The 16,257-nt window shown below is 49.2% G+C and overlaps 1 protein-coding gene across 1 annotated transcript in view; it reads right to left on the bottom strand.

The window, feature by feature from the left end:
- SNX29 (sorting nexin 29) overlaps positions 1–16,257 on the bottom strand; it is a 517,029-nt gene that overhangs the window by 137,283 nt on the left and 363,489 nt on the right. The window contains exon 18 of the mRNA XM_045874993.3: positions 12,212–12,293. Within this exon, the coding sequence (XP_045730949.2) occupies positions 12,212–12,293 (82 nt within the window). The remainder of the gene's footprint in view (positions 1–12,211; positions 12,294–16,257) is intronic.

Here is a 16,257-nt window from a genome sequence, read left to right as displayed (position 1 = left end):
GCTGGGATTCACAGTCTCTCGGGAAGAGTCTGCTGGCGCCACAAGGAGATAACCTTTAAAGGTTGGATTCAAAATGCTTTTCTGTATCTGCAAGGGGTAGGGAAAAAAATCTGAAGCTTAAAGCAGAAGCCCCCCCTTCCTACTCCACTCTGGGCCCAAGGCTACTGAAAGCCCAGCTCATGGGAAAACCAATAGTCCCTACGTGGTGGGGGCATCCATGCAGGTGAACACTTGCGGGGATGTGAGAGCCCTCCCACACCAGCCCAATTCAAGTCCTGCAGATCCCAAGAGGGCTCACCTGTGCTAGGAAAGGCATTTACTCACCAATGCACAGACTTGGGCTTTCCACCCCCCCCTCCGAGTTATTTCTTTAAACACAGAAATAAAAGAGTTATTATTCCCATGCCCTAGGTCCTGGGAAAACATTCATCACATAAACATAAATCATGATAGCTGACATTTGAGCAGCTGCCTAATTGCTCATCAGCTGTTTTCCCCGCACTACCTCCCTTCAACCTCAGCATGTGTGTGTTGGGGGGGTAGGGGGCGAAGAGAAGCACCACCAGGCCATTTCCCAATGGGGCGCCTGCAGCGCAGCATCCCCCTCTTGAGAAGCTCCGGTTCGGGTGTTCTAGTCTCAGCAAAATAGGGACCAGCAGACCCTGTGTTCAAATGCTCAACCAGGTGGAATGAAGGAGAGGGTGATATGGGTTCTGGATTCCTGCTGGAGAGGAACAGATTTCTAAGGCTGCGGGCCACCGTGTGAAGACTCACACCACATACATTCATTTCAAATCCCAGGCACAGGTGTGTGCCAGAGGTGCACACTTGTTTGGCTGAGCAAACGGTAAGATTGGCTGCACTCTCTGGGTCCTTCCCATTCACCGAGTAGGCTAAGCAATGCACTAAGTACTTTAGAAACGTGTTCATTTAAAGCTCTCAACAACCTTAGGAAGGAAATAACATCCCCGAAGGTGAGAACATTGGGACTTGAACAGAATGATAAAGACCCCACCATAAAAGGTCATCCAACTAGAAACTAAGAGGCAGATGGGGGATTTAAACTTGGACTGACTCTAGAATCCACATCTGAACTGCTAACTATCCCAGGTACCTGAAATCCTGATGAACTCACACCTCAGACACATCACCTGTTCTGCTCTCCATGGCCATTCTGCATGTCTCCACTACCATTCCCTTTCACCTGGGCTCCTGCAATAGTGATCAGGTGGGCAGGTGGGGGGGCTGGGGTGGATGAGTGGGTGGATGGGTGGATGGCTGGCTGGATTGATGGGTGGGTGGACAGATGGATGGATGGCTAGGCAAGCAAGCAGGCAGGCAGGCTTCACTAGAAAGCCTTGGAAGACCCAGCTGGCTGTAGCACCCTGAGCCTCTCTGCCTTCTCTCCCCCTCTCTTACTCCACCCCAACCATACCAGCCTTCCAGCTCCTCTAAGGCACCAAGCTCTTTCCTGCCTCAAGGAAATTCCCTCAGCCTGGACTGTTCCTCTTCTGTTTACTTCATTAACTACAAATTGTCCTTCAGGAATGAGCAGATGTTCTCAAAGAATCCCATTCTTACCCCCAGTTTAAGTGGGCCCCTTATAATCTCTGGAACCCTGTGTAGTAGTTGTTCACAGCACATCCACAGTTTGTAATGATATATTTATCTCTGTGTTTTATGTACATTAACAGGTTTAAGGTCTCTTTTCTGGTAAAACTATGAACTCCAGTGGGGGGGCGCAGGGAGGGTGGGTATCATGTCCACAATGTTCACAGACCTAGCACAGTGCCTGATTCACAAGAATTCAATGAATCCTTATTGTCTGACCTTCTTTACGAAGGGCTTTATGCCCTTCCTTGCCAATCCTGAACTCTTACTCCCAGTACCTAAAGTGTTGGGGCAGGTGCTGGAACGGGGGCCCTGAGTGTGTATGGGTGATTATGGGAAAGTCTGGGGATAAAAGGGGAAGGTGTAGGCCATCCTCGACTGCCAAACTCTAGAGAACTAAACCACTACTTCACTGTAAAACAGCATATTACCTGGGGAAGATAAAACTTCCTGAACCAGGGCTGGGCCAGTTATCAACATGGAGGAAAGTGGTTTCAATCAGCGAGAAAACTGAGGCAGGGCCGAGATAAATGACAAGAGAAATCATCCAGGAGGACCAAGTAGTTTAGTGAAAAGTTTGATAAACCAACAGTTTATCCATGGTGAGAACTCTGATGAGAGGGGCCTAGAAGAATATTACTTCAGGTGGAGAACCGGAATCAGGATGGTTCGTTGATCCATCCATCCATCCATCCATCCATCCATCCATCCATCCATCCATCGTGTAATGAGCCTGCTCCCCTATTCCTAAGCACTGGAGATACAACAGTAGGCAAAAATGACACACAGCTGTGGCTTCGTGCAGCCAACCTTCTAGCAGGTGAACAGCAGGTGTTCGGGTGAGCAGCAGTGCCTCCCAGAGCTGCAGGTCAGAGTCTCCAATGAGGGCCTGGGTCTAGACTGCAGGGGCAAGGTCCAGACTAGATATGTAAACATGGCAGCCATGGCCAGGAGGACCACATGAGAACCTGGCGAGAGCCTAGGCCCCTGGCTTCAGCTGAGCCCCCATGACATGGAATGGGGCTTTGGCACACGCCTGCCCTGCAGCACCTTGCTCTAGGGGGAAGTCTCAGTCTCTCGTCCTAACTCTGCCGGCCGTGAGGAGCCCAGAGGGAGCTTCCTCCAAGAAATATGAGGCTGGGGGCAGTCACTATGTTGGCTGCTTCTTGCACGAGGGTCAGTCTCAAGATGGATGAGTAACTGTGTATCCACTTTTCATGCTGTGACTATAAAATCTCCCCCCCTCCAAAAAAAAAGTCCTTTTTGCCCATGAAGACCAGAAATATGTGTCAGTTAAGTTCTTATAAACTTGGAAAGGGGCCTCAGAGGTCATCCGGTCCCTCCCTCATAGAACAAGGTCAAATGTGGCAGGGGGCAGGGGTTTGTCAAGATCAGTACTTGATAAGACCACTCTGCCTTTGATCAGCTCTCCACATTCAATCTTCCTTATATCAAGAAGTCAATGATGAAGACTATGTCTCCATCATTCACAATATCCCCAGCACCCAGCCCACTGCAGGATGGCTGGATAGATAGAGATGAACAGACAGTTGGAGGGATCAATAAATGAACCAAAACCTACTTCTCTCCAATTTCCACTCACTGGTCTCCATTCTGTCCTCTGGAAGCAGTCTGGGAGTCCCAATAAAAACCCTAGACTTGGGGTGGAAAGACCAGTAGTGAACCTAGCTCTGATGCTTTTATTCTGAGACCTTGGAGGAATTATTTACTCACCATTGTGAACATATTCTTTCCATTTTAGAGGTGGGCAAAGACATCTATAAGATCTCAGGACTATTGTAACAACAAACAGAATAAGGTATAGTACACTCCAGCAGGTCAACCAAGAAACTCCTCGCTTCTCAAGGTTTGAAGGCCAGGTAACAGAAGAACACTCAGTAATTCTCATAAATCAAGCTAAAAGACAAGCCAAAGACTGAAATGTATAGTACGAAGGATTACTATCCAAAGCAGTCTTACACCTGGGTAATAAAGTAATGAACGATGCCATGAAACAACAGGGAAAGGCACCAACAGACAATTCACACACACACAAAATACAAAGGGCAAATTAAAGCACAGACATATGTTCACCCTCCCAAGCAGTAAGGAAAATGCAAATTCAAATAGCAATGAAATGTAATTCTTTTCCCTCTATCAGAATGGTGAAATTTTCAAGACTGATAATAATACCCAATGATGGCAAGGCCATGGGGACAAAATATTCTTTCACCTTGTTGGTGTGACTGAAAATTGGTTCAGCCTTGGGACGAGCAATTTAGCGAGGCCTATTACAATAAAAAATGTATACATTCTCCCCCTCAGCAAATTCACTTCTAGCTATTTATCCTCGAGACATATCTACGCTATGTACAAAGAGATCTGTACTAGAACAATCTGGCAGCTTTGTTTGCGATGGCCAGGAAAAGAAAATCTAAATGTCCATCATCAGAATACTAAGTAATGGTTCCCTCATTCTAGGAAAGAATGCGCAGAAGTTTAAAAAGAGGAAGGAAGAGATCAGTGTACGCAAGAGGAAGGCATGTATCCTAGGATCCCACTTACGTTCAACAACATAAAACCGTAACAGCTTTCGATGGATCCATGTAGAGCGGCAGTTTCCAACCTGGAGCAATGATGCCCCCAGGGGACTTCTGGCAACGTCTGGAGAGCTCTTGGGTAGTCACAGCTTCTGAGAGGCTGTATGGGTGGTGACTGGGTGGTGGCCAGGAACACTGCTTAACAGCCTTCACTGTACAGGCGAGCCCCCCTACAAAGAATTATCCCATCCACAAGGTCAACTGTGCTGTGGTGGAGAAACTCTGGTACAAAGTTGTCTTCCACTCAACTGGCTCCAGAGGCGAGCCCGGGCTGGGTACAGCCTGAAGGCTTCCAAGGCACCAGTTCCCCTTCTGCTGGTAAGAGCACCCTCATTGTCCTTGGGGGAAACACCCTGAATCCTACTGATAAGTTGTAGGAGTAGGTATAGAACCTGAAAGCACGCCGTCCACCCGGACGCAGCCGTCCACACACAGGGCTAGGACCACACCACCGCGAGTCTGTATCAGTTCCAGGAATGCTGCCGGCCTTGGAAGAGACCCAGGTCTTCTCCACTGGGGTCCGCTGAGCTGAGGGGATGTCAGCCTGTCCGTGCACACAGACAGAGCCAACACAGGGAAAAAGCTACTTCCTCAAAAGATGGGAGACGGAGTCCTCAAGACACTGAATCCCTGAAATTCAAGTGTGTCTGCCCTTGGTATTTTCCGTTAGGCAAGCTAATGAATACCCTTTGTTACGTTTTGTTAGGACTCCGGGCTGAGTTACTCAGAGGACCGAAATCTGTCAGCAGGAGGAAGGAGGGGACAGGGACAAAAGCAGAAAAACAACATGTCTGTTTTACAGAAACAGCAGCTCCCAAGCCCCCCGAGATGACCCCCAGTTACTGTTAGCTCATTACAATACTAAGATCTCCTCCTATGGGTGGGGTTTTCCACCACTGTTTTGAACATATGGTATATGCACTAGCATGTCGACGTGCTAAGAATGTTAAGCAAAGTGCCTTCGTAACAGAAAACATAGAGATCGTTTATGTATCAAGCCCCCACCCCCACCCCGATATGCCGAATAAAAGCTTCTAGCACTAACCCCAAAGAGACACAGCGCTGTGAGCACTATCTCCCTGCTTCCTTACTTGTGACAATACAAATTCTTTGCTTTCAACACTTCTTTGGGTTGTGTTCCATGTAAGGCACCCCAAGTGGTGAACCCTTAGAGTTCTGCTCCAGTTTGGGCTGGTTCCCCTCTCCTACAACCAGGAAAGGGCAGGTGTATCTCGGGATTTAATGTCCTGGTCAGAAGAAGGGTGCTCAGCTCCTCTCCCACGTTGTCCCATTTTGAGGAGCCCTGGCCTGGACGTGACCGGGATCACATCAGAGCATCAGGCTGGGTCCGGCTGAGGTGACAGCTACATCCCGAGGGCTCTGCCATCCAAGCCTCAGGGATTGCTGAGATTCAACTTCCACCACCGCCCTTGACCAAGACACGGTTCCACATGTAAACATGCCCATGAGGGAAAAGCCTGGGGACCAGCGAACAGAAGGATCAGAATGGGGGTGGGGGGTACTGCCCACGTGGAGGTTAGCCCCAACTGGAATTCCGGCAGCAAGAGAAACCGAAGACATACGTGTGTGATTAATGCCACTGGTCCAATTCGGTAACTAACTTAAATCCAAAACAAGGCTAAATCCAGCACCAACTAGGCAGTTCCCAGCTGGCCAAACTCTCATGTACTGGGGCCTGGGCATTAAATATTTTGGGCCTTTATGGGGTCTCACTTAAGCAATTCTGATGCAAATAGTAGGCCCTCGATAAACAGCTAAGCCTGGCATATAGCAGGCCCTCAATAAAACAGCTTTGGAATGAAGAAAGGAATTATACCGTCAAAGAAGAAAATAGCTTTCCTTCTCGGGAAGATAGAAGCAGTAACAGAATAATGGTGACATATACGTCCAAAGGGAGGACAACAGCCTGTTTGGTTTTTGCTTTCTGTTTTCGCCTGTATCGGGCTCTCTCAGAAGCCCTCAGCATCCCCCCAACAGCTGGAGGCTAACGTGCTGTGAACCTCAGAGGCGCTCGGGTGCTGGACTTGGTGGAGTGTTAAGTTCTCCGGGAAACAGACAGCAGGAGCAAAGGCCCACGGTCCCGGGGGTTGCCCACCACACAGCACCGAAGCCCCTGCGGGCTGGGAGGACACCGGGCAATCCGAGGGCTCAGCTGCCTTTCCTGCCTGCCTCTGGCACAACGGGTGTGGCAGGAGGGACCGGACGCCAACGACAGAGAAGCACGTCCGCCTGCGAACCCATCCTTGTTTCCCCAGTCCCAGAGCCCACAGCGCTGCAGCTGTGGGCCTGGTTTCTGTTTCACCCTCCTCTACTTCCCGAATCCTCCCCTCTCTGCATCACTACCCACTGAGCAAGCCCAAGCACAGAGCTGCAGGTAACAGAACGGGAGGACCCACGGGGGAAGCCTCCGAGGAAAGAGGATGAAAAAGAATGGCTGCGAAGCCCAGGGCCTCAAGTCCCAACACGTTGCCCTCCTCCCCACCACCTGCAGCCTCAGGCAGCCCACCTAGGCCCTGTGATCTATTATTAACAGGAGAAACAATGGATTCCCCGCATCACCTGTGAAACTGCGCTCCACTGGAATAAACCTTCAGGATGGCTGCCCCGGGGACATGGTTTCCTTTTGGGCAGGTCTTCCCAGGGCACTGCCATTCCTTTAAGCCAAGGGGACACCCTGTGGTCTCTAGGAAAGGGGACATATTCGAGAAAGGGAGAGCTTTGCTGAAACAAAGCAACATTTCTTTTTAATACAAAGGAGACCTAATTAGTTGGGCCGTGCAGATGGAATATTGTACACTGGCCAGTGTTTCCGGTGGCTAAATTCAAAGGCTGAAATTAATCCTACATAGAGGACTGATTTCAGCTCTACTTAAAACGAACAGTTCTTTTCAAAGGTTAAGATTTGAGGGTTCAGAAAATAAGTGTACCGATGGATTATTTCATACCAGTTTAGTGGCTGTAATATTTGCCTAAGGAAAAAAAGGCAGTTTTGTTTTTGTTTTGGGGGGATCTAACATCCCTTTACCCACACACTACAGCAGGATATTAAAGACGGTGGACCTCAATCTTATTTGGAAGTGGGAGTATTTGGGAAATAAGATCAAACAATCACAAAGGTATAAACCAGGAACTAATTGATTAACAACAAATGTAACTCTATCACACAGAAGTGACAGAAAATCGCGCTCACAAGCTCAACGGTGTGTTAACACAGAGAGAAAGAGACAAAAACCCAGCAAGACTAGTTAGTAAATAGTTTTTCCCATTTTATTATATTTGTTGCTGTTCAATCATTTTGTCCCTGGCTAGTGTCTGGGGGCAGCCAAGCGTTAGCAGGAGCCAGAAGCATCAGAAATATTCATAGATGAAAACCTTAAATCGGGAAAGTTCTGGACATTGATTTTACTGGTATTTTGAGAATTGTTCAAATGCTGCCATTTCCTCCAAGTGCCAGAGCACGCCTGGCCCCCATCTCAGACGTGGGGGCCGAGTGTAGAAACCACAGCACTCAAAGGCATAAACCATTTTTTAAGACCTTGCATTCAACCCTTTCCAGGGACGGCACCTCTTGCCAGAATCCCTTGCGCAAAATACAACTCCAGGCCCCTTCCCACAATATGAAGAATGAAAGCCCAAGCTCTGCCTGCAGCGGGTGAGCTAGCTTAGTTCCTCTTGGCATCCAGAAGCACCTTCTCCAAATCTCCGGGCAGGCTCTCCAGACCCTGACATTGCTCAAGGGAGCAGTTCTGAAGGAATACCCCTGAAACCCATCTACGGCCCGAGCAGACACCACGAACCAGCACCTGCTCTGATAATTATCCAGAGCAAGAGCATCTCAGCCTGGCTTGGGGGTCTGGAAGCCTTGGTGGGTCACAAGACTGTGCCCTGCGGTGGGCCCCGAGGAGTTCGACAAGAACCAGCCAGCTGGGCTGCAGGCATGCCCTCGGCCCATCAACTCCGGGGTGCAGGCCGGGCCCCTCCCTTCAGAATGAAGCCACCTGCCCCACTCGCCTCTTAGACATGTGACAAGCTCCACCCTCCTTCTCAGAACCTCTGCCAACTGGTACCTTGGGAGAAAATACTACTTGGGCTAAAAACGTGTTACTGAATGAGAGGCTTCTCAGTGCCTCTGTTGTCTCATCAATAAGATGGGGATAAGAAGAGTTTGTTCACAGGGCGGTTGTGAAGGCTGAGTGAGCTACTGGACAGAATGCACACAGACCAGACAGAGGCAGCGGCCGCTGTGGCTTCCCGGTGGGACTATCACGGTTACTGAGCTACCGTTCGCCGTCTGTTCCCTCCGCCCAGCGAAATTTCCTGAATGTTACTGGTCACGTTACACTGTCCCAAACTCTTGCTGTTTGCATGATCATTTACTTAGTGGTGGTGGTGGTGGTGTTGTTTTAACAGGACTCTCTTTCTTTCTTCCTAACTTTATTTTAAAAGGAACGTGCATCACCATGGTTGGTGGAAAACAGGATTCTGTGCCATAACTAGAAGGCAAATGTATAAATAAACACAATGAGGGCGCCTGGGTGGCTCAGTCGGTTGAGCGACTGCCTTCGGCTCAGGTCATGATCCCAGGATCCTGGGATCGAGTCCCACATCGGGCTCCCTGCTCTGCGGGGAGCCTGCTTCTCCCTCTCCCACTCCCCCTGCTTGTGTTCCCCCTCTCGCTGTGTCTCTCTCTGTCAAATAAATAAATAAAATCTTAAAAAAAAAAAAAAAAAAAAAAACCCACAATGAAAACAAAACAACGTGCATGATCAAGCTCAAGTCCGCTCCCGCCAAGGCACTCCTTCGGAGCCTCCCTGTCTCTGCTGAACAGCAAGATTTGAGGGCACGGGCACACAGGGGCCACACTCGGGGTGTCCCTGCGCCCCTTGCCCGGTAACCCCAAGCCAGGGAAGAGCTGAAAAGTGAGTGGCTTCCTCCCTGCAGGATTTGGTAGCCATGTCCAGCCTCTGTCTTTCTAAAACCTGACCTGACACACACAGTGGCCTGCTGTCCCACACTCCTGGAGACACCGTTCTAACTGCCCACCGGCCCAGAGCACTTTCTGCAGCGACGGAAATGTGCTGCATCCGTGCTGCCCTGCACGGTGGCCTCTAGCTGCCTGTGGCTGTTAAAGACACAAAATGTGGCCAGTGGGCTTGAGGAACTGCCTTTTTAATTTCACTATATTTTAGTTCGTGTAAGTTTAAATGGCTACACGTAGCTAGTGGCTGTTGTACTGGGAAGCCCAGATCTACTGAGGCAACTACATGTGCGGAGCCTTTCCTCTTGGCTCTTCCAATGAACTCTTTCCATTTGGAGGTTAGGCCCTTGGCTTCCTTTGAGGGCCATCTGATGAAGCGTGACAGCAATGTGTCACAGAGATGTAATGGGGGATTGCCTCCTGCATCCCTCAATATTGCCTAATCTAAGGCAATCTGTGTGGAATCTAATCTAATCTAAAGCCCTGTGTGGAAATTTCTCTTGGAGTGCTCTTTGAGGAGCTAATGTATTTTCTTCTCATTAGCCATGGTATTTATCCAAAAGAGCCACATTTCCATTTTCATCCTGGCTGCCAGGAAGCCCATAGGAAATTCACAAACCAATGAGAACGGTCATACAGGAGCTCATGACAGATACATGTGATTTTCACAGTTTCCTTAATTCAAGTTCTCCTAGTTTACATTTTCCCAGACCCTGTTATTTGACTTTTTACTTCTATTTTATCATTCTTTTACAGGAGTTTCTCTAGAAATTATCTCAAATCTTTTGGGGAAATACACAGAATGCATTTGTTTAAACAAAGAAAAATAACGTCCAATGGTACCAGCATTTTAAGTGAGTCACCTTCTATCTGATATCGTTTATGATAAAAACACTGTAAAACAAAAGCTTTCTCCAACGTTTCCAAACACATGCTCGGATTTTGCTCTCGAGGGACTGACCAGAAGCATGGTTAGCGAAAAGGAGAGAGCTGCCTTCCAGAGGTGCAACATCAGCAAAGATGTTGGAGCACCCACAGTGTGAGACGAAGCTGCTCTGGCTGATGCGGGTGACTCCGGGCCACGTCCTCTAGGCACCTACTGGACCACACCCAGGAAGGCTCTGAAGCCATGAAGGACAGGGACAGAGGGGCACAGATGCCACTGTGATCACCATGCCAACCATCTCCCAGGCAACAGCACATGGGCTGTGTCCGTCTCATTTTGTAACTGACTTCTAGACGTTACAACCTGCCAGATCGCATCCTGGGCCGGCGCTGGGGGGGTTCAGAAATGAAAGGTCAAGGAAACCTCTCGAGTGAGATCACATTTTAATTTCGCTCTAAAATAAAGCTGTCGGCTTCACTTTTTCCATCCTCCAGGCAACACCTCCCAGCTTTGCGATGACCACAAAGCAGAACTCAAAGGACACTCAAGTAAGAGGGATTCTGGTTTGTTTGGCTTAAGAAGAGAAGGAAAACGAAGGGGACATGCAGAAATCTGTCCTGATTCTTCTCAAGCCCAAGCCGAGAGCATCATGAACACTCAGATTCTCCAACACTTAAGAACCTGCTACTAACTGCCGTTGCCCAGATGAACAAGTAAACTAAAGTCACTCTCTGGTGCAAGCTGCCGTGCCAAGCCCTAGCTCATCTGTCTGTGAGATATTAAGATGCTGATACCCGTTCCTATAAAACACACACCTGCCACCAGGCCTGCCACCGAAGACCACAGAGGGCGGGCATTTGGGAAGATGAGAAGTACGAAGACGAGAATACAGAGTGTGCATGTGGTACCGGCCGCTCCTCGAGCTGACAAGAGCTTTGCAAGGTAAGTGGTAGGATTGTTTCCGTATTACAGATGAGGAAACAGATTCACTTAAGGTTACGAAATTGAAACCAGGGCTCCTATTTTCAAGTTCACTGTCCTTTTTTCACCACCCCAGGCTCTGGGAAAACATCTTAATAGCTGAGAAGACGTCTTCAATGGTCAATTCCCTACTGAAAAAAAAAAAAAAAAAGTGGGTGCGGGGCAGCAAAACTCAAGGCTTTTCACAGAGCTGACAGGGAGTAAGAACAAAGCCTAATGAAAGTTGTTGTGATACAAGATGACAGACCCAGGAGACAGCTAAGAGTCAGACTTGAAAACAAAGCAGTCCAGGACAGGTGAACATCAACAGCTGGAGATCAGGATCCAAGATAAACAAAACAAAGAAAAATGACGACAAAAAAGATGGTAAGAAGGCAAGGCTGAAAGAGGCATCGGAAAATCAGAGAAAAGATGGAAAACTGGGGTCCCGGGTCCCCAAAGCAGACAAAGGCCCCACAGTCCTTAACACTCAAACCCCAGCCAGGGAGTGACCCTGACACACGCAGTGCTGACTTTGTCAAGTAACTGCTGCCCCTTCTTTTGAGGAGAGGAGTCTGGTTTTCATTTGGAGAACTGCTCTCCCCTCTCTCCGGCACACCCCAGGGCCAGCAGTGGTCACGTCCGAGCCTGGCCAATCACAGAAGTGCATCACCCAGCCTGGAGGGTCAGAAATGGGTTCCTGATCCAAGACAGGTCTGGTAGAAACGCTGAAATCTCCCAGACAGGCGGAGTGCCATCCATCAAGCTGCAGAGAGTGCCAGCCTGAAGAAGACACCTGAGCAGGGGATCCAGGCAGCAGATCTGTGGCCACAGCTTCAACCACGCCTGAGGCCGCACCGACACCTGGACCTCATGGCTGCAACACAAGCCGATAGACTCCATCTCGGCTCCAGCAGTCCGCGCTGAGATCTGCAGTGGCCACACCATGAGGCCTGACCGGCACGAAGAGGCTCCACCCCAGTCCCTCCTGTGTGAATGATGGAAGGACTCCTTCCTCAGGGAGGCGGGGCAGCCGGAAGGCCGTGGCCTCCTAAGTACAGCGCTCCATCACCAAGAGCCAGACAGACCACAGCGCCACGAACAGCCGTCCGCTCCACCTGAGCGGGGACATCCAACTGAAAACCAGGGGCTCACCTGATACACATGGAAGGCGTTGGCCGCTTTGCCCCGGAGAAACACCGACGGGATCCAGACGTTGATCAGTGCCCGGTTTGATCTGACCAAAAAGAAAGATCAAAATTAGTCATTTTGATTTACCAAGAAAGAGAGAGGAAATCATCTTCTCTAAGAGGCATTACACACAAGCAATTGGTGACAACATCTGTCGCGCACAGGAGTAAGCCCCAGGGCCAGTGTGAGCCTGCTCACCTAGCCCCCAGCATTATTCTGAAGGGACTTAATCCATGTGTGTTTGTTCTTTAGATACACAGTTTGTACTTTGGAATGAGAAAGGGCTGCCCTTCCATTCTTACAACTGAGTCACCGTGACTCAGAATTTATCTAAACCTGTTTCCTCATCTGAAAAAGGGGTTGATAATTGGAAGCCCCCAGGCAGCTACGGAGGGTCACGTGCACTGATGACCACAGGGTACCTGGAGCACCTGGAGGAGTCACGCCACCTCCTTGCTGTGCTCGCTCTAGACCCTGGCACCCATTTTAAGATCAGATTCCACAAAAAGGCTCAGGAGGCCGACGTCCATGGCTAGGCAAGCAACAGCTATTTGGGGCGGGAAAGGGGAAACCAGGAAGGCAGGCACAAACACCCCTCTTGCAACTTTCGAAACACTGTGTTTGGCTCCAATAAACCAAGATTTAAATTCAAGTGCAAATCATTTACTGAGTACCTATAACATAGGACTCCGTGCTTTCATCTATAGTACTGCAGTTAATGCTCACAGGATATTTAAGGGGTCTTCAAGGGTCCCTTCGGTTCTCTGAGTTCTGTGAGTTTTGTCTTATGTGATGACTTTCACCTAACTGTGAATCTCTGGGTCCACATACCCGCCACCACCAATCTTCCACCCAGCTGAATCCAAGGCATGCGGACAGACAGGCTGACTGTCGCTAATGCTTGAAGATCAATCCTGATGGTTACCAAAACGGTACTGCACAGTTCTGGAAGGGCTGGGAGGTTCCAGTCCCGGCCTCTACTTAGTCGTCCCAGGGCTAAATGCTTTCTCCTGAACTTTCCTCCTCTCTCAAGAGCAGCTCATAGCCATGCGCCAGCCTCCTGTGCTTAGAACACAATTGGAGACAATGGTGGAAGATCCCATGACTCAGTGGCCTCCCAATCTATAGTGGAGAGCAGTTTCGTTTCACAAAAAAATGGTTCTCTCCTGAAGCATTTCTTCTAAGCTCTGAGATGAGGCGCTGACCTCCTTCATGGGGCAAAATAATTCATCACTTCCTCAGAGCTCCAAGTAAAAACTGCAATTCTGAGCCATCAAGTTGGTTTGTACATCTAATGGCATTCCTCCTGTAAAGGTCTCCCATTGTACTAGGGCCTAAGTGCTCCCCTTTCATTTCTGTCAAGGGGGTGGGTGCAGTGCAGAAATGTACCGAACAATCTGCTTTTCATTAACCTTCCTGATTGGTAAGGGCCAGACACCCCTGGCTGGCTTAGGCATTTCTCCCTTTCAGAGCATTTCCCATACAGTGTTAGAATTGTTTACATGACTGGGGCTCCTGGGTGGCACAGCTGGTTAAGTGTCCGACTCTTGGTTTCAGCTCAGGTCATGATCTCAGGGTTGTGGGATCAAGCCCTGCATCAGGCCCCAGACTCAGTGCAGTCCGCTTGAGATTCTCTCCCTCTCCGTCTGCCTCACCTATTTCTGTTCTCTCTCTAAAATAAATAATCTTAAAAAAAAAAAAAAATGAGGGGCACTTGGATGGCTCAGGTGGTTAAGCGTCTACCTTCGGCTCAGGTCATGATCCCAGAGTCCTGGGATCAAGCTCTGCGTGGGCTCCCTGCTCAGCAAGGAATCAGCTTCTCCCTCTCCCTCTGACCCTCCCCTCTGCTCCTGCTCTTGCACTCTCTTTCCCTCTCTCAAAACAATATATTTTAATGGGTTAGCCTGGTGGTGGGTATTGAGGAGGGCACATTCTGCATGGAGCACTGGGTGTTATGCACAAACAATGAATCATGGAACACTTCATCTAAAACTAATGATGTAATGTATGGGGATTAACATAAGAATAAAAAAATTAATTAATTAATTAAAAAACAAAAATATATATATATTTTAAAAATCTTAAAAAAAAAAAAAAAAAAGAATTGCTGGAGTGCCTGGGTGGCTCAGTCGGTTAAGCATCTGCCTTCAGCTCACGTCATCTCAGGGTCCTGGGATCGAGTCCCGCATCCGGCTCCCTAATCAGCGGGGAGTCTGCTTCTCCCTCTGCCCCTGCTCGCGTGCTCTCTCTCTCTCGCTCTCAAATAAAATCTTAAAAGAATTATTTACATGACCATCTCTCTCCTAGGTATTAATTCATTTGCTCACTCTTCTGTTTCTTCGTACACAAAGCAAGCACTTACTGAGAGCCTACTACATGGCAGTCACTACTCTAGATCCTGGAAACAGAGCAAGGAAGCAAGTCGACACAGTCTCCGCCCTCAGGGAGTGAGAGAGACAACTCCCTTAACGATTATTCCACTAAGGCCCAAGAAGATGTTTTGTGTAATTTCCATGTTTTTAGGTTTACAGAGATTTGTATTGTGGCCTAATGTATGGTCTAGCCTAGAGAATGTTCCAGTACACTTAAGAAGAAAGTATACTCGGGCGCCTGGGTGGCTCAGTTGGTTAAGTGACTGCCTTCGGCTCAGGTCATGATCCTGGAGTCCCGGGATCAAGTCCCACGTCGGGGTCCCTGCTCAGCAGGGAGTCTGCCTCTCTCTCTGACCCTCCCCCCTCTCATGCTATCTCATTCTCTCTCTCAAATAAATAAATAAAATCTTTAAAAAAAAAAAAAAAAAGAAGAAGAAGAAAGTATACTCTGCTCAGGGATCTACGGATGCCTATCGGATCTAACTGGTTTACAGATTGTTCGAGTCCTCTGTTTCCTCGCTGGTCTTCTCTCTAGTGTTCTACCCAACATGGCAAGTGGGGTATTGAAATTTCCAACTATTACTGCAGAACTACCTATTTCTTCCTTCATTTCTGCAATTTTCACATGCTAAGTTTTGGGGCTCGGTTGGTAGGTACATAGATATTTCCAGTTGTTAAAAGACATTATTTAGTTATCACTGTTGTTAGTGCCACCAAGGAATATTGGATCTCAGGACAGTGAAAGGCGCTGGTGAGGGTGGGGGCAGGGTGGGGGGCTGAGGCATCACAGAGGCTAGGGAAACGGTCTTTGGGAGGGGCTTTGGGGAGTACTAGGAGTGAGCCAAGTTGGGGAGGGTAGGCTGAGGCTGGAAAGGTGCTTCAGGCAGGGAGATTAACATCTGTGAAGGGCACAGCCCAGATGAAGACTTCCTAGGTTTGAATCCTGCCTTCAGTGTGTTCTCTGGAGGACGATACCCACGTCACAGGGTTGTCAAAGGGACTCAGTGGGTGAGAACAATGCCTGGCACAGAGGAAACAGTCTGGAAGTAATGATCCCGAGGAGGGAAGACCAGGTGAGTTAGAGGAGTCACGGTGGCCACGGGGGCTGTGTGCAGGGAGAAGACAGGGGACGGCTGAGGATGAAACCAGAGGTCAGCAAGGAAGGGCCTTCTGTGCAAACTACATGAGGGATGTAGTTCCTCTCTCCATGAGGGATGTAGTTCCTCTCTCCATTTTGAGAGAGGAAAATGGCACTTCCCTCCGGCTTTAGTGGAGATGCACAAACCCAAGGGAGGGGGCTGCAAACCTCTGGGACAGAGATGATGGAGCCGGACCAGGCAGTGGCTGCTTGAGGGCAGGGACTAAGTCTTATTCATGCCCTCCATCAAGGACCTGGCATGACCACCCCCACCCCAGGAAGTGCCTGACTGCTTTCTGCTATAATGGTGAGCCTTTTGCCTCACGACGGCCTCTGAAACCCCCCCTCTACAGCTCTCACCTCTCTGCCCAGCTCCCCCCACAGGCCGCCACCCCATAACCCTCTTCACACTGTACCCCTGCTCCCCCCACAGGCCCACAGGGGGCAAGCTCACCTCCAATATCCATCCCTCATGGCTTCGCCTCACGTTGACCCCTCCC

This window comes from Mirounga angustirostris, unplaced genomic scaffold, assembly GCF_029215605.1.
Source record: "Mirounga angustirostris isolate CCGP_5_RB_7025 unplaced genomic scaffold, mMirAng1.0.hap1 SCAF_5, whole genome shotgun sequence".
Taxonomy (NCBI): Eukaryota; Metazoa; Chordata; class Mammalia; order Carnivora; family Phocidae; genus Mirounga; species Mirounga angustirostris.
Note: the sequence above shows the minus strand (reverse complement) of the source record. Positions and strands in the feature narration are given on the sequence as shown.